Raw genomic sequence first — 18,676 nt, 5'->3', positions numbered from 1 at the left:
ATGAAACTTAGTTTTGTAGGATGCAAAATTCTTGGCTGGCAGTTATTCTGTTTAAGGAGATTAAAAATGGGATCTCACTCCCTTCTGGCTTGTAAGGTCTCTGCTGAGAAGTCTGCCATTAGTCTGATGGGTTTTCCTTTGTAAGTTACTTGGTATTTTCATCTCCCAGCTTGTAGGATTTTCTTCTTCATTTTAACTTTGTCTAGACTGATGACTATGTGCCTTGGTAATGTCCTATTTGCCATGAATCTTCCAGGTGTTCAATGACCTTCCTTTACCTAGATGTCTAAATCTTTAGTGATACCACGAAAGTTTTCCTGAATTATTTCCTCAAATAGGTTTTCCATGCTTTTTGTTTTTCTTCTTCTCTCTCAGGGACACCTCGTATTTGTTTGCTTTACATAGTCCCATATTTCTTGGATTGTTCATTATTCTTGATTCTTTTTTCTACATTTTTGAATGACTGAGTTAATTCAAAAACCTTATCTTCAAGCTCTGAAATTCCTTCTTCTGGTTGGACTAGTCTGTTGTTAAAACTTTCTACTGTGTTTTGAAATTCCCTAAATGACTTTTTATTTCCAAAAATTGTTATATTTTTTCTTATATTATCTACCTCTTTAGTGAATTTTTCATTCATATCCTGAATTTTTTTTTTTTTGGTTTCTTTGTGTTGGTTTTCAACTTTCTTATCAACCCCACTGAACTTATTTGCCACCCATATTCCGAATTCTACATCTGACATTTCAACAATCTCCTTTTGTTGGAGTCCATTGCTGGAGAGCTACTGTGATCTTTTGGGGGTGTCAAGACAGACCATTTTTTTCATGTTGCCAAAGTTCTTATGATGGTTCCTTCCCATCTGAAACCTCTTCTCTCAACTCAAAACAGATAGCTTTGTGGTGCACTTGTTATCCTCTGGGACCTTTGTTGCTTGGTGAAGGGAGGGAGAAGTCCCTGAATGGTGTGCTTGAGTCCTACTCTGGAAGATTGACCAGGCAGGAGATGGGTAGATGCACTGTGACCTTTAGCACAGCTGCTCTCCTGCATCTCACCACTCCCCTGTGGTTGTCATGAGGCCACTGTGGCAGGGCTGGCCCATGGAGGGGTGAGCCTTTAGTGGGGCGGTCTGTCCAGGTCAAGCAGTGATGGCTACACTGGTGTTTGCCCCACCCAAGTCCTTCCTTAGGAGGGCTTCCCAAGTGGCAGTGGCAGTGGCTGTGCTGCCCAGATGGCTAGTGGTGGGCACCGAGGGTCACAGGTGTGTGCTGCTCCCAGGTCCCATGGAAAGTATGGCTGGGTGGAGCCACTCAGGCTATGGCAGCAGCTGCTAGGTCCATAGGCACCTGCTCTGCCCAGGTGCCCTGGCAGCACCCTGGGTTTGCAGCACCCGCATACGGGGTACACAATAGCACCTGGCCCTCCTGCTCCCTCCCTGGCAGGGGTGAGGGAGAGGCAGCAGCTATAGATCTGACCCCCAGGTAGATAAAGTGCTCTGAGGCTGGGACCTCAAAAGGGCATCTACCACAGCGCCCAGGAGTTGGAAGCCAGCTATGCCTTTTCTCCAGAGCAATGCCACTGCACAGCCTCCAGGCTGGTCTCTGCATCAGTCTGGAGGCTTGGTGTTGTGGAGGGGCCTTTCCTCAGCTCTGGTTATGATGTCTTCAGGGGAAGTATGGCACCCAGGGATACACTCCTCTGCCCCTGACCCATATGCAGGTACCTTCCCCAAGTACCTTCCATCCAGCTGAGTGGGTCATCCCACTGCCCTCTCCTTCACTTTGGGAGACTCCTGTTGCCTCTCTGTTGATTCCCAAAGATCTCTCTTAGATAATCAATCTGAGGGTGAGTACCTGTCTGCCACTCTTGATCCTCTCCACAACAGCGGCATCATGCAGGGTGCTTCTAGTCCACCACCTTGACCCTTCTTCCCAGAAATATAAATTTTTAAGAGAATTCCAGGGCTGATATCCATTTGTAGATGTTGTAGATGTTGTTTATTGAGTTTGGTAGCCTGAGATTTTTCCCCATTCCCTATTCTCTTATTAATCACACCAGAAATGTACTCAGTATTTTACAAAACAGAAAATGAGAGAGTGTAGAATGTGGAAGGTATAATTTCTGCCCAAAGGAATTTATAGGTTGGGTTAAGATTCCAACAAAACAGCAAAAAAAAAAAAAAAAGTAAAACAAAGTTGAGCATTGAAATAATAAACTTCATGGAGTAAAACAGGGTTGGCATAGAAAGAGAAATGCTCTTAGAATAATCTAGAGCAGTGGTTGTCAAAGCACAGTCCTTAGAGCGGCTGCATTCGCATCCCCTGGGAACTTATTAGAAACACGAATCCCCGGGCCCCACCTTAGCCCTAATAAATCAGGAACTCCAGGCCATTTTTGTTTTAAAAAACCCGCCTAGTGATTCTGATGTCTGATAAAGTATGATGTCCTATTAATATTCCTGTTTAACAAATGAAGAAACTGAGGCAGAGAGAGGTCAAGCAATATGGCTTATAGAACTTCACAAACTACTGCATACACATCACCTAGGGATCTTGTTAAAAACACAGAGCCTGACTCTTCGTTTCTAGCAAGTTCCCAAGTATTGCCACCGCTGCTGATCCAGGAGCCTCACTACGAGTAGCACAACCTTATATGACTTTGCTGAGTGGCTGAGTTAGAATTTGGACCCAGGTGATCTGATTCCAGAAACTAAGACTTTAATCACATCACCCATCTGCCATCCAGTAGATAACAGTACACAGTTACACTTAATGACTCTGTGAAAGTCGGGTAGAATGTGCAGCGTTCCAGAAACTTACTTTTTCCATTCAAAGAATATTTAATGCCATCTTGCAGAAAACTACACCACAGAAAACAGTTTGGGAAATGCTGTGAAAGAAGCCCAGATGCCTAGCTTTCTGGAAACGTTGGAATCTCTAAGTCAGAAATATATAAGAAGCAACCAAGTATCTTCCAAGCTTCTTGGCTATCAGATTCTTTTCATATATTATTAAGTTATAGCATATCCAATATGCTATGGGTTGGGTGAGTTTGAGGAGTTCTCAAACTTTAGCTTGCATGAGAATCACCTGGGGTGATTCTGGGTGTCTGGGGTGAGGATGGATAATTTGCATTTCTAACAGGTTCCCAGGTGATGCTAATACTGCTGACCTTGTCTTGGCTCTTCATGGACTTGAAGGCTAATGTCATCTTTAGTCCTTCGATGGAAGCAAGGGGCCAAATAATACCATATAACACATGAACGGGAAAGTTCCTTAAATCTAGGGCCACTTCCTGAAGTTGAGCAACTGATCACTGCACCCAGGGTGCCCAGCCACAAGGTGAGGGTGTGGCACCCAAATCCAACCCACACTGTATTAGCAAAGCCACAAGTCCTGACTGTAGCCTGAGTCCCCTTGGAGGAAGGTCACCTTTTTTGCTGTGCCTAAAGGCCCTGTCTGCTACATGCCCATGGAGCTGCATTTTCCCATAAGGTGAGCCAGTGTTTCCAACTCATCTATCCACAGGGAACACATGCTCTAAATTGAACAAAGGCATTTTACAGCTTAATCGGTGGTTCTGCTTAATCCCATTTGATACCCATGTGTCTCTCATTATGGCAACAGTTGCCTTTGAAATCTCTCTCTTTTTTTTTTCTTTTCCCTCTTTCATCTGCTTGCCTTGATCCTTAAAAACAACTCAAATTCCACCTTCCCTTGGCTTGCTTTGTTTGATGTGGATAAGTTGGCTTGGTTTGAGAGCACATACTCCTTGGAAGAACGGGCTGTAAAAACCTACACTTTATATTTCTGTCCCTGGCACATGTGCATCCTTCCACCCACAGGCAAGACCTCTCTATCTTCAGGATCCACCTGGAGAGGAAGGCAAGAGTCACACCTGATGCTACAGAGAGCACTGTTTCCCCAGTTCCTGATTATCTATCAGGGAATCTGTAATGGCCTTGCCATTTTGCAATCCCCCATCCGCTTTCCTCCGGTGCTAGGACGTTATTCCCTTCATAGAGAGATAGGACACAGCCTGTAAAAATTGCTGTCATTTCAGAAAGAGTAGGAAGCCTTGAAACTGATGTGTAATTGGCTGAAGTGGAAACGTTACTGTCTTTAATAAAAGAAAATTTTTTTCTGGTTTCACACAACATATATTTTATCTGGTTTACAGGAGATATTCTAATACAGGGTCCTGGAAGCCCTCAGTGTGCTGCTCTGAACTTCTAACATTAAAATAAAATAAAAAAATATATAATATAATATAAAATCAGGCCCAGGATTTCCAACTGAAATTTGTTCTGATTGCTCCAGGAATCTCCTGGCCAGAAAATATTTGGGTGAGATTCCCACAATTCATGTGTAATGAATATTCTTTTCACTTTCAGGGATACTGCTGCCAGGGTGTGACATTTAGAAATGTGCTAAAATCTCCCCCATTGATTCTCTTAAGACCATATTTGTACCTTTTTGGAAGTCTCTAAAGAATAGCTTTTGATTATTCTTTATTGAAAGTTAGAAGAAATGGAAGTACGCATAAATTGTTTTTGATTAGCTATACTGAAACCCTTCCTAGGGCCCACTGCATGCACGGCTGGCTGCTCATTTGGGGTTGATTTCTGGGTTCAGAGCTCCTGCAGAGTCAGGAAGGGACTGACATAAGCCCCACAGGGAGCCTTAAGCCCTGAGCAAAGAGGAAGAGCGGGTGGTGGAAGCCCTGCACATGCGCCTCTTCCTGACAACATCTCCCTTTGCCTAGGCCTGGCTCAGCTCTCAGAGTCCACACAAAGGCCCCGTTCTCCAAGAGCACTTAGATACACATGATCCTCCCCACTTTGCCCTGCTCTGCCCTCACCATCGCCCATCCTCCTCCCTGGCAGCCTTGTCACATGGTGAGGAAATAGTCACCTCTGTGATTAGTTGCTCTCCATCTGTCTTTCCCACCAGAAGGTAAGCTCCATAAGGGCAAGAAGTGAGTCTGCCCCCTCACCACTGTCTCCCAGCTCCTAGCAGAGTGTGGGGCCGAGATGGCCTGGAATTAATCCTGAAGGCTGTGCACTCAAGATGGGTGGAGAGAAGACACAGAGTAAGTGTGTGAGGGGAAATGTCCAGGTCAGAGCTGCCTAGGGTCCCCAGAGGTGAGTTGCATGGGATGGGGGAAGAACAGGCATTAGAGGCAGATACATTTGAGAAAATACAGCCTTTTCTGAAGATGTAGCTATAGAATGTGAGAGAATGCAGCCTTTTCTGCCCAGGTAGATTTTCATCCACTGGGTTGCCCTAAAGGAGCTGTTTGTTGATCTAGGATTACTTTCAGGTGAAAAGTAGCAGAGACTATAGAGCACTTTTTTTTTTTTTTTGGTCTGGCATATCTTAGGAACTTTTACTGATGCATGGCCTTGTGTAGACCAAGTATACTTGAGAAAGAAAAGCTTTCACTGCTTAAAAAATTAAGATGTTGATATAGCACAATAACATGACCAAGACTCCCCAATTCCTTCCTCTTCTCGTCATCCCATATAATATAAAAGATTAAGAGGAAATATTTATTTTTTTTAATTTTTAATTTTGTTTAAAACTTCAGAATATTACAGGGGTACATACGCTTTGTATTCTCATCTAATCTTTGGAGAAATAGAACAAAAAAGCCAAGGCTGAGGAATTTGCCCCTTTTGCTTCCTGCCTACCTGCTTAAGCCAGGACATTGGTCTTCGCCTACCCTGGAACTTGGACTTAAACCATTGGCTTCCCTGATTCTCTGGGCTTTGGACTTGAACTGAATTCCACCGCTGGCTTTCCCCAGTCTCCAGCTTGTGGACAGCAGATCATGGGACTTCTCAGCCTCCATAATCACGGAGCCAGTCCCTCATGCTAAGTCTTTTCCTTCTCTTGCTTCTCTGGAGAACCCTAATACATGCTACTTCCAACCATCCAACTACACTGTTGCATGTAAGCCTGGACTGAACTAGCCACGCAGGCATTTGCCAGACACGAGGGCACGATATAAACAATCTCTCAATATTTTCTGAAATGTAGATCAGAGAGACAGTATTTAGGGAGGTTTCCTTGAAGTAACAGTTATTGAATCTATTTACTCAGCAGATCGGTTTCAAGAACCCCAGGACAGAGATGGATTCGCAGAGAGCTGGGGCCTCTGCTGTATCACGTCGCCTACCTCACCCCTCCTTCCTCATCCCCCTTCCAAAACTGCTTTTACACAGAGCATCGTTATGTGAAACAGGCCTGTGAAACTCACTTGTGTGCCCTCAATAAGACTGCGGCGGGAAACGCTGTTCATTACATCACACAGTGTTTTCTTTATGAGGACTCTGGGGAACAATTCCTGTCTGGCCTCTGTGTGAACAACAGTTGGAATTTTCCTGAGCAACTGGTGTGTGTTTATCTCTCATAGACATTGTGAACTGTGTATCTGACAAGCTTTCTTTATCCCACTGGTGGCTGTGGTGCTCTGGGCCTCTGCTTGTGACCCGCCAGTAAAGAGCAGGTGTGCAGACATGCGGTTTTAACATTATTACCACCTCCGGTATAGTCTTTCCCTCCTATCTTGTGTCACCTCGCTTTTAATTTACACTATCTTCTCATGTTTTATGTCCCATTGTAAGCTCCCCGAAAAACGCTCCGTGAAATAAGATTAGGTTTACGTTGAAAAGTAGATACATAAGATGGAGAAGAGCTCCATGCCACGTATTTCTATCTATTTTCTTCAAAACTTCAATTATGTTCAGCTTTAACATCCTCCCACTGACAGGTCCAAGGTTTATGGCATGCAACTCAGAACTGCAGCAATAACAATCATAAAATAATTGGAAAACCCAAATAAAGTGGCCGAAAATATTGTGATCGTCCCGTCTCATTCCCATGACCCAGTCGAGGCAATGCCACCAAAATGACAAAGCTTCTTGGCAGCCTAATACACTTTAATACTAATTATATTGAAAAGAATAAATAACACTGCTGAAGACTGGAGCGGCAGGTGGAAGTTTATTATGTTCTCTTGTGGTCTGCAAGCAGCCCAGGGAAGCAAGCGGGGCAGCCGTGACCGCTATGTTCATTCTGCTGAGCTGCTAAGTAGCGAGGAAGAACTGCTAGCCCTTCTGCGTTCTTTCTGCCTACGGATTTCCCAAGTGCAGGAAATGGGCTTAAATTCAAAAGAGAAGCGACAATACAAACTCTCATCAAAGTGTGTAGAGAGATGGCTGGGCAAATGAGCACAGGAAAATATCATCATCACTCATCAGGGAAATGAAAATTAAAACCACAATGCGGGACATTGCACATCTATGCAAATGGCTAAAATTAGAAAGACTGACCATATGGATTGTTGGTGAGGATGTGGAGCAACTAGAACTTTCACAGACTGTGGGTGGGGAATGTAAAATGGTACAGCCATTTTTTAAAACAGCTTGTTGTTTTATAAAAATTTAAACGCATAGCTATCAGATGACCCACCCATTCCACACCTAGGTATTTACCCAAGAGAAATGAAAGAATAGGTTCATACAAAGACTGGCACATAAGTGCTCACAACGGCTTCTCCATAATAGCCAGAGACCAGAAACAACCCAACAGGTGTCCCTCAACAGGTGGACAGGTAAACAAATCATGTTATATCCATACCATGAAATAATTTCTCAGCAAAAAATAAATACATATTGTTGCACACAACAACATAGAGAAACCTCAGAATAATTATGTTGAATGAAGGAAGAGTATATTCTACCTGAGTCTATTTATATAAAATTCTAGAACACGCAAGCTAATACATAGTGTCAGCAAGCAGAGCAGTGGTTCCCTGTGACAGACAGGGCTGGGGAGGGCAGAGGAAGGGAACACCAGTGGGGACGATGCCTATGGCCAGTGTCTTGATTGTGCTAATGGTTTCACACATAAACATATATCAAAACTTATCAGTTGGTATATATTGTACCTCAATTATGCCTCAATAAAACTATTTAGAAATATTTATTTATTTATTTATTTATTTATTTATTTTAATTTCAAAATATTAAGGGGATACAAATGTTTTCGTTACATGGATACACCATATAACACTGAAGTTAGGGCCTTCAGAGTGCCTGTCACCTGGACAGCGTCTGTTGTACCTGATAGGTAAGTTATTATCCCTCATCCCCCTCCATCCTTCCCCCTTCTTAGTTTCCAATCCTTTATGTCTCTCTGTGCCCTGTGTACCCACTGTTTAGCTCTCACTTATTATTGAGAACACGTGGTATTTATTTTTCCATTCCTGATAGACAAATGGTCAAAAAAAATATGAAAAAAATATTCAACATCACTAATCATCAGGGAAATGCAAATTAAAACCACAGTGAAATACCACCTTACCCCTGTGAGAATGGTCATTATTAAAAAGTCCTAAAACAACAGATGCTGTCATGGATGCAGAGAAAAAGGAATGCTTATACACTGTTGGTGGGACTACAAACTAGTACAACCCCTCTGGAAAACAGTATGGAGATCCCTCAAAGAACTAAAAGTAGACCTACCATTCCATCCAGTAATCCCACTACTGGGAATCTACACAAAGGAATAGAAATATTTTTTAAATTATATATAGCCACAGCCACATGTGATTGGTGGCTACCACACTGAATAGCATAGCTCCAATGTCTGCGCTGCCCCAGAACTTGGCATTTGTGTTAGCCTTGACAGGTGTCTGCCAACGCTATAACAACCTGTGTTTTAGTTCTGTGTCTTGCCCCTGCCTCTAAACCTCATCCAAAGTGGTCCTTCCTCATCTTCCTTAGGAAGCAGCACCAATGAGCAGAAATAACAGGAAAACAAATTTAAGCTTAAAACACTTTCCTGATGGACTTTACTGATGGACCTGTTCAGCTGTAGAACAGACAGATTGCTCATTTTAGTGACAAATTCCACTAATGGGTGACTCTCTAATTTTACCCAGGTGGACTAGTGAACCACTGGATATCCAAGCACCTTCCAGTCAAGATTTTCTGACACCACATTCCCAAAACCTAAAATATTCAGTTTGCCTCAGCGCTAGTAATCTGGATTTAAAAGACAAAGGGTTGTTAGAGGGTAGTTGGGAAAGGTCACAGTCACAAATTCTAGCTCTGGAACTTTGAGATTTTGACCTCAGTTTCTCCATCTGTAAAATGTGTATGTTGATGCCAACCTAACAAGGTTATAGTTATGATTTAGTACTGTAAGATCATGGATGCAGAGCACCATCCAAGGAGCAGAGGGACTTAAAAAATATCGCCTCCCCTTCCTGACCAAACCCTTCATCCCAGCACACGCTTTCTTCCCTCACCAGGGGGTGGGCCGGGATAAGCAGGAGCTTCTTCCAGTCTTACCTGGAGCCAAAGTTTGTCATGCTGCGACCACTTCCCGCCAGCAATGCACTGAAACGTAGCGTTCTGCCCCACGTTCACCTCGACGTTTTGGAGTCGCAGAAAATGAGGTGCTTTTCCTAAGAGAGAAACCAAAGAACACATGAAGACAGGATTCAACAGCCTGTGCCACCTCCCTTGTGGAGGACAGCAGCTCAAAGTGGGCACTGGGCAGGGTGAGACTGGGGTTGGGAAGTGGCCTGGCCCAGGGAAGAGTCAATCGATCACTTACCATGAGTTGGGCACTGTCCTATAAGCATTACACACAGTATCTCACCGAACCCTCACAAAAACCCAAGGAAGGCAGTACCCCAGCTCACAGATCAGAACATTAAGGCTCTGAGGGGTTACAAAGTTTGGCACAACCAGACAACCAGATAGGGGGAGAGCCAAGACATGAACTCAAGTCTCTGAGACCCTCAAAGTCCCTCTACTAGCTGCTGTGCAACACCACCCTGGGAATTGGCACGCACATCCCTAGAATATACCCTAATTGGCCATTGCCTCTGGGGCTGGCACTGGATGAGAGGTGGAACCATGACACTGAAAGTCAAGACGGAGAAAAATTGGAGGTGGGGTGAAGGGGGTAGATATTCACCATAGAGGGCGCTTCCCTGTAGCCCAAACAAGCAGAAAAAAGAAAGCTGAAGTGAAGCACCTTTGGGCCTGAGACTTGCACACTTGGCCTTGGTGAATATGCTACGATGAAGACGGTGAGAAGGACAAAGAGTGGAGGAAGGGGAAGAGGAGGAGGGGAGAACTAGCAGCTATCACTCACAAAGTGCCTGCTACATGGTCGGCACCCTGTGCAGTGCGTACTTGTGGTGACTCACTTAATCCAGTGCAGTCGGTAGAGGCAGTATCTCTCTCTATTGTACAGTGAATGAACTGAGACACAGAGAACTCAAGAAACCTTCCCGAAGTCACAAGACTCCAGAGTCTCAGCTGGAAGTGAAGGCCCCTCCTGAGCATGAGGGGAGCAGTGATTTGGGGGCCTGGGGAAGACAGGGAGAGGACGTTCAAAGGGAAACCAGGGAGTCTGTGGACAGTAAATCCTAGGATTCCTCACATGTTTTATGCTGGGTAACTTGGGTTCACCTCTCTCCTTTTTTGTGGGGAGAGGTTCTCATCTACACGAGCTCTCCAAATATTGGCTCTCCAAATAACAGCAATGCCAGCTCTCCAGAGGCTGATAACCTATGTCTAGAAGAATGAGCTCTCCATTGAGGCACAGCAAAGGAACCCTGCCACCACCAACCAAACCAGCGATGAACTGGGCACAGAACACCACAGAATGGGACCAAATGGAGAGTTATAGGAGAATCAAAGAGGTTCAACAAAGGCCTCTGGCCCCCTCTCCAGAGGGAGTCAAATAATAGTAATAACGTCATTTATGGAGAACACCTACAAGGCCAAGTACTATTAAATATGACAAATGCTTTGCATGTTTTATCTAATTTAACTTCATGACATTCCTGTAAAGCAGACACTATTACCATTTCCCTTTTAGAGAGGCAGAAGAAACCAAGGCTCAGCAAGTTTAATGTGCCCAAAGTTACCCAGCATTAGTAAGAGTCAGAAACAGAATTCAGTCCAGCTCCACTTTAGCTCCAAGCTGATCATGTAACTAGCACGTCTTCTTGCCTCTTGGATGTTGGGAATGAAGATGGCACCAACAGACAGATCTCGGGGTACAGGGAAAGGGCTCCCAGGCAGGGCTGTGCTAACTGCCGGGCTCCCCTCATTGTCCCCAAATAGTTTACCACAAGTGATCCCTTTTTTTTTTTTTTTGCTATTGTTTCTTGCTTTGAACTATCTTGTCTACCAAACTATGTCACGCTTAGAAAACTCAGCAAAAGCCAAGAACTGTGGCGTGATTAGGCAGACTTGCTGTGAGAAAACATGCCTCCTGCTCAGGTTTTTAAACTAATGACAACATCTCAAGAGACTGCTCACTGCCACCTCCAAGACCCCACACCAGTCAAGGATCCAAGGCCCAGGGAAGACCACTTCTTGCAGGTTCTCAGAGTTTAAGATTCCTGAATCCCGTCAACCTGCCAAATGTCATGCTGCTTTGATTGTCTGAAATTGTTTCCTTTCTGCTCTCCTGTATAATTTTGTAAAGTTATTTTTGGACAATTCTTGAAGCGGGAATAGAGCGAACCCTATCAGTCTCTTTATGCCACAGGTTTAAAGTGGGAGGGGACATCCACCCCATGGAGAAAGGAAGTACAGAGTCTTAGCTCCCATGTTGGGAAACTCTGTGTTGAGTTTTACAAAGGGATGCTCTTTGGGACGCTGGGAAAATGGTTTGACCTCTGGGACATGTGCGATTAGCAATGAATTTTCTCTGGATTAATGTCCCTGCTTGCTTCTGACTGTTCTCCACTTCTTCCATCTTTCATTCCTCTTCCTCCCTCCCTCTTAGCTTCAGGAGTAGAAGATTTAGATGTTTAATGGTTCCTAGTGTTAATGTGCTGGGGAAACACTGGCAATTTACTGTAGAGATGTAGGACCCATGTGCTTACAAGAGCCGTACAGTTACATAAATTGAATAAAGACGCTCAGTTATAAAACAAAACAAAAACCCCACCTTCTTGCCCCATCTTTCATTTTCCCACTTTTGATAGAGACTTGGGTAAAATAAAGATTTCTCTATATAAGAAAAGCAGCATTGTGAGCACAATAATAACTAGTATCTGATGGCAGCCTTAGTGCTGGGGAGGCAATATGGAGTGGTGGGGATTTGGGGGGGACTGGAGAGACTCCCTGTGCCCCACTGAACAGATGCTACTTCAATCCAGCAGTGGGAGAAGGCCCTGCGAGTGTGCTTTGCTCAGAGGTGTCAGTCATCTGATTTCTCAAGGCATGTAAGAAATCCAGGTTTTATATGAAACCTCTTCTTCTAAGCTTTTAATATTTTATTAAAACACCTTATGGACTTAACAAAACATGTTGGCAGGAAGGCTCTATCAGTTTGTGATCTCTGATAGGTAGCTCTCATGTAAGTCACCTGGAACAATTTGCACTGGCCAGTCTTGTCCCACTTAGCCCCATAAATCCAGTGACATTCCCCACCGCCGCCATGCAGTGTGCTGCAGGGGTCACATGAATGCTAGCCCAGATGGTGGGGTTTATCTGTACCATCCTCCTTTTGCTCAGGATTCTTGTCACATGCCCTTACTCTTGTCTCTGCTCTTTGGGGCTCAGGGTCAGCCCTGGCTCATGACAGATATCCCTCTCTGGGGATCACCTTTATGCTGGGAACCTGTTTGGTCCTCATCTCTGGGCTCTGGGCCTCTCTGACCCTCCTCCTCCCATGCCCTCACACCAAAGCCCTCTTTAGCCATTCTCTCGACCGTCCCCATTCCCCCAGCACCTGCTGTTCTGGGAGAGAAAATATTCCTCCAGCTTCAACTCACCTACCTGAAGCCAAATGCAGTTGACCTCAGTGCCAAGGCCAGCTACTAGCTCCTGGTGTTAAGCATTCCCCACTCACTCCCTGCCGAGACCCAGGTCCCCCAAAATGGGATCCCACTGAATGGGGTTAACAGAAAACTGGCTGTGCATCTGGGACAAAATGCCTTGATGTCGGTGACATTCAGACTCCTGCAGATGTCAGTGCAGCATCTGAAGACGTATTATTGTACCCTTTATCTTGCTCTTTAAACCTGACAGTGCTCAGTAGGAAGCCACACCGTGGAGGAGAAAGTTCAGTACATACGCTGGAAACGTGCTGCAGACGCTCTGTGGGCTGAGGGATATGGCCCAACAAGGTTGTGATGGGGAAATAAAAAAGAGTTTATAAAAATTCTAAAAGTCAACTTAGGAGCTAGAAATTTTGAAACCGAGTGGAAAATCGTGCTGACATTTATCGTACATAGTTACAACCACGGTGGCCCTGCTAATGGCTAACACTGAGAAAGAGCAGTGGAGGGTAAGTACGGCTAGAACTCTTTTAGAATAACACAAAAATGTTAAATGGGCTATAAAATACGGACAAGACGTTTCAGTTTGTAAGACAAAATAATTTCCTTTGAGTAGTTCGCCTGCCTTTTGGTCGCTGTTTTGGAAGCTGCAAGGCGGGTGTCTGCAGTCATAACTCCAGCTCCTATCAACCCAGGGTACAACCACAAATCAGTCACTTGCGCCCCTGGAACTTTCAGAATGTTTAGTGGAATCACTTATTGATAAACTCTGACCATATGTTAATAGAAATCATGTTTTGGAGGACAGAAGGGGAGAATTAAAAAGCCTGAGGACGTAAAGGGAATGCATGTGTTTCAACACAGTTAAATTTTAAATAGTCTGTGAGTGAAGCCATGAATGCAGGGCTGGGGTTGGGGGAAAGCACTTTCAGTCTGAGGACAGTTCAGGAGCCACCAGCTGGTTGCATGAGAGGAAAACCCCTCTGAGAAGCCCCAGGGGCCCACGGCTGGCACCTGGGAAGGAAGCGTGCTCAGCTCTCCCCCCACACGCACCACCTTGCTTAAGCCTGAAATGTGCGCGTGTGCCACCTTGGACGCCTCTGTCTCCCAGCCCGACCCATCAATAAGACCAGCTGGCCCTACCTCCTAAATATACCTCTAATCCGTCCACCTCTCTCCACTTCTATGCTCTATGTTTCTTCACAGCACTGCTTACTACCTGTTATGGGCTGAACTGTGACCTCCCCAAATTCAAATGCAGAAGCCCTTACCCCCAGTAGCCCAGTCTGTGAGTAGATTTGGAGACAGGGCCTTTACAAAGGTGATTAAGTTAAACTGAGAGCTTTAGAATGGGCTGTAATCCAATCTGACTGGTATTCTTAAAAGAGGAGGACATTTGGACACACAGAGTGACACCAAGGACCCATGAGCACAGAGGAAACACCTCGTGAGGATGCAGCAAGAAGGGGACCATCTACATGCCAAGGAGAGAGGCCTCAGGAAAAACCAGCCCTGCCGACACCTCGATCTTGGACTTCCAGCCTCCAGAACTGTGAAAAATACATTTTTGTTGTTCAAGCCACTCAATCTGTGGTATTTTATTACAGCAGCCCCAGCAAACTAATACTGCATCTGTCATATATCATGTAATTACCTCATTATTTGTTTTATTTTCAGCCCCTGGGGACAGAGAATGAATCCATCTTATTCATTCCTACAAACCCAGAGCAGTGCTTGGAATGGAGCATGTGCTCTGTAAACGGTTCGGGCCTCCACCATCTCTTATATGGTTCCAGAATGTTCTTCCTTTTAGGTCTCCTGATTTGTTCTCTACGGCCCTTCAACTCATTCTCCACAGAGCAGCCCAAGTGGTCCTTCATCAGAATTCCAGCGGGGCCTCCCTGCACTTAGATTAACATCTAAGCTGCTCACCTTGATGCCCAAGGCCCCAGCTTCCCTGCCCAACATTGGCTCCAACCACTCTCTCCTGCGCTTTGTATGCTCTGGACACACTGGCAGCATCGAGCTGACTGCCACTGTGGGGCCCCTGCACCTGCTGTTTCCTCTGTCTAAAATGCCCCCTCCCAAATCCTTACACAGTAAACTCGTTTCTATAATTCGAATCTCAGCTCGGATCACATCTTCAAAGACATGTCCCCTGACCACTGTATCTAAGAAGCCCTCCCACATCCCAGTCAATCACATGTCTTATATTCACAGCACTTTTCACTATCTGAAATTATTAGTTACTTATTTCATACTAGTTACTTATTTAGTGCCTTTCCCTCCTCAGGGCCTCCTGCTAAGTGAACACCATGAGAACAGAGACCTACCCTTTTTTAGGCACTTAAGTATCCACCATGACCAGCAAAGTTCTTAACACCTAGCTGATGTTCAATTATTTACTCATAGAATGAAAGGATGGATAAAAACCTCGGCTAGGTGTGAACCGAGCACTGGTCCTTAGGAAGGGCCTTTGCTAAGCTCTACTTAACATCTCATGACTTGTGAGCTGTGAAAACACCTCAGATGACTACATACACAGCCAGTATTTGTACATATAGTTCAATGGAATTTTTTCCAATTCCAGCCACTCTTGCAGGGTCTTCATACTGTGGTTTCTGGGATGTTTATGCTTAAGCTGCCTAAACACTGAGGCTGAGCTCAGCAGAAGCACCTTATGCAGGAATAAGGCCAGGGTCGCATCTTCCTGAGTTATGTCCCATGGCCCATTTGCTGGGTAACTGGCTCTCAGAAATTCTGTAAGTGTGCAATCCATGACCTCAGCAGGAGGAGGATGGGTTTGTTGGGAGAATCCTAAATTCAGTAGCAGCTCCAGCGACAGGAGGATTCCAGGAGGAATCATGAGACTTCGGGGGTGAACAGGCATCCAAATGCCGTCCAGAGAACTCTCTCCCTGTGGAGACTGATCAGAGAGGAGGAGGAAACAACTGCCTGTGATGGCAAACCATGGTCAGTGCTTGGAGGTGAGGCAGAGCTTCTATCAATCTGGACTTGAAGGTGGTTGAGGCTGGGACAAGAGACAGGGGTCAAGGTTGGGCACCATGGTGGAGGTGAAAATTTTTATTTGAGTACAGAGTTCTGGGATCCAGGGAGAGAAAGCCACGCTGTTCTCTCCTGGGAAGAACCAAGCATCACCTACTATTAATAGAAAGGCCAAGTCTAAGCATCAAGCATAAGGTAGGAAGCAGGAACACAGGTCAATGCACCAAGGGCAAGCACACTGCAAGGACAGGATGTGTGCAGGGCTTGAGGAAGACAGAGGCTTGTTTCAGAGAGACTGCCTCAAAACTGGTGCTGTGCAGCGTTGAGTGTGTGCAAACAGATCACAGGTAGAGCAGACCTCTCCCAACATATTTTCCCAGTCTTAGCCCAAAGATCATTCTCCAGTGGGCAGTTGATATCAACTCACAGGAGTTAAGGGAGGGGGAGATTTAATCCTGGTGAAGTAGACTTGTCTGCACATCCACTGGATAAACCCTGTACAGCTGGGGGGATTTCTGAGATCTTCTTCACATGGCATCTGGCTCAGCAAAGACATTTCCCAGACATGCTGAATGGACAGACCCATCTGAGCCATTCTAAAAGGCCCAAGAAGTAACCCAGAGGGTAGGGACCTCAAGCCGATACAATGGAGAGTCCAGTAGGATCTCAGCATTCCTGAAATGCTGGCTGATTCCTGGGAAGGAAGGCCTTCCTTGCACAGGACCCAAACACAGTTTCCCAAAATATTGTCTGGAACTTTGGAACTTGTCCCAAATTCCTTCAGAGAAGGTGCTCTAAGAACAGTCAGTCAGACAAATGCATTCTAATGCCAGGCAGAGGGACAGAAGTGATGTTCGAGGGTCTGACAAATTCATTGCAACAGAAGTAGAAAGAGTCATTTCAATTAAAACAACATGGATGGGGCTGAAATGAGAACAGTCCCTAAGTGGGAGGACTGAAAGGGACATAATGAGAGGAGTGCACATGGCATCTCTCAAGACAGCAGCAAGCTGCACCACAGCCCCTAGCATGACTCATGGCTATATGGGGGAGTGGAGAGAGCCCCATTATGGTTACCTGGAACCAATGACTGCCAAGAAACTAATGGGAATCTCCAATCCGCAACACAATCACAGACATGTGGGGCCAGCATCCCAGCTGCCACAATCTACGTGCGTATCCCCCCGACCAAATATCACTAGATACGATGTCATCTCAACTATCTGCACCCAGGACTTGTCCCCTCTGGGATTCAGTGAACCAAGGAACCACATCTCCCTGCTGAAACACATTCACGTATCTGAGACTAAATGCAGCAAAGAAGTGGATGGACATGATGGAGTGGCACGCTTTTGAGGACTCTTCACACTGCTCCATGACTACTAACCACTATGAGAAATCTCCCTCTATTCCTGCATGGAGCTGATGAGTGTATTTAAAATTACTTTTAAAGAATTAATAGCTTTAGGGTACTTTTCCCTGTGAGTGAACAGTGTGCTAATTTGCTCAGTGTTTTGGTGGTGCTCTTTTTTTTTTTTTAAGACAATTGCACAAGATTCTATCCAAAGCCCTCTAATTCTTCCACTTCAGTGGTCTGAATCCCACTAATAAACAATCAGGACTTTAGACTCCCTTAATAATGGAGAGAGATTCAAAAGAAGATGTTTTGCCACTCTCTGCAAATTCCTGGAGGTGCTGCCTGTTGAACAGGCCAGCAAAATTATGGATTTATTCAGGACTGATTGCATTGAGTATGTAAGCATTTTTGAAGGATTAAAAAAGAGACAGAAAGAGAGAAAGAGAGAGAGAGAGAAGATTGTGAGCTGAATGAATAGGGAGGATTGCAGCCGCCACGCTACCCAGTCTGGCACAGACCTAGGCTGTGTTGGGAGGAGGGGACAGACTTACTGCAAGGATGAGCGAGGACCCGGACCTCGTCCACGGCAATGTAGCCAGGATGACCCTTCAAAGAGACGGATTCAAATATCACCTGCAACACACAGAGCGGGAGTCAATTTCACAGAAGCAGTCAGCATTCATCACAGGACACTGCCCAGACCCCAACTTTTTACGTTTCAGCTTCCATGAGAACCAACCCAAGAAGACTTACATTTAGGCAGCACACTACTCTGGCAATGAACTGGGATTTTCAAAACAAGGTAAAAAAAAAAAAAAAAGAGGCCACACTCTGGCGACTAGCAAAAAAAGAGTCAGTCGTGTGGAACATTTTTAATGGATTTCAAAAATAACACTTAGATGCAGGAAAAAACACCCAAAATTGTCCTGGAATCCCCAGTCTGCATCTTTCTCATTCTGGTTTCAAGTGAACCACAGAGAACCACCTCCTAATGTCCTGACTTTCTTATGAAAAGTAAGAGAGATGCTTACCTTGGAAGCTACCATAAGCCAAGGAGGGTTTACCCTGATTGGATTCTTCATTCCCAAGGAACATATTCCATCTGAATTTCTTAATACCTCTTAAAAATAAGTGTCAACTTACCCATTGGTATCCAGGAATACAGGGCAACAAGTCCTTTGAATTCTCTACTCTGATTCCCACCCAAACTGCTTGTTTCTATAAATGTTTTATAGTTCAGGTAACAGCTTCCCTCATCACCCAACCTCCATCTTCACGAAGGAGATACGAACACCTGTGTGGACGACATGGCCAACACCTTTGACCTCTCTAATTCCAATGGCCATCTCCTCTGAGCCACTTTAGCCATACTCTCAGTCTTGTCCTTCCCTACTCCAGAAAGTGTAAACTCCATTTTCCCGTACTCTGGCACAATCTCTAACCCCCACTGTCCTCTCCCAACTCTCTCCTCTCTAACCTGCTTCTCAGGCC

The 18,676-nt window shown here is 45.0% G+C and overlaps 1 protein-coding gene across 2 annotated transcripts in view; it reads right to left on the bottom strand.

The window, feature by feature from the left end:
• PTPRT (protein tyrosine phosphatase receptor type T) overlaps positions 1-18,676 on the bottom strand; it is a 1,002,137-nt gene that overhangs the window by 623,358 nt on the left and 360,103 nt on the right. For both annotated transcript variants that reach the window (XM_045528255.1, XM_045528256.1), the window contains exons 4-5: positions 17,737-17,818; positions 9,359-9,474 (exon numbers count right to left, since the gene is read on the bottom strand). In XM_045528255.1, coding sequence (XP_045384211.1) covers positions 9,359-9,474; positions 17,737-17,818 — 198 coding nt within the window. The remainder of the gene's footprint in view (positions 1-9,358; positions 9,475-17,736; positions 17,819-18,676) is intronic.

Source organism: Lemur catta, chromosome 17 (assembly GCF_020740605.2).
Source record: "Lemur catta isolate mLemCat1 chromosome 17, mLemCat1.pri, whole genome shotgun sequence".
NCBI classification, from domain to species: Eukaryota; Metazoa; Chordata; class Mammalia; order Primates; family Lemuridae; genus Lemur; species Lemur catta.
The sequence above is the reverse complement of the archived record's forward strand: the minus strand, read 5'-3'. Positions and strand labels throughout refer to the sequence as shown.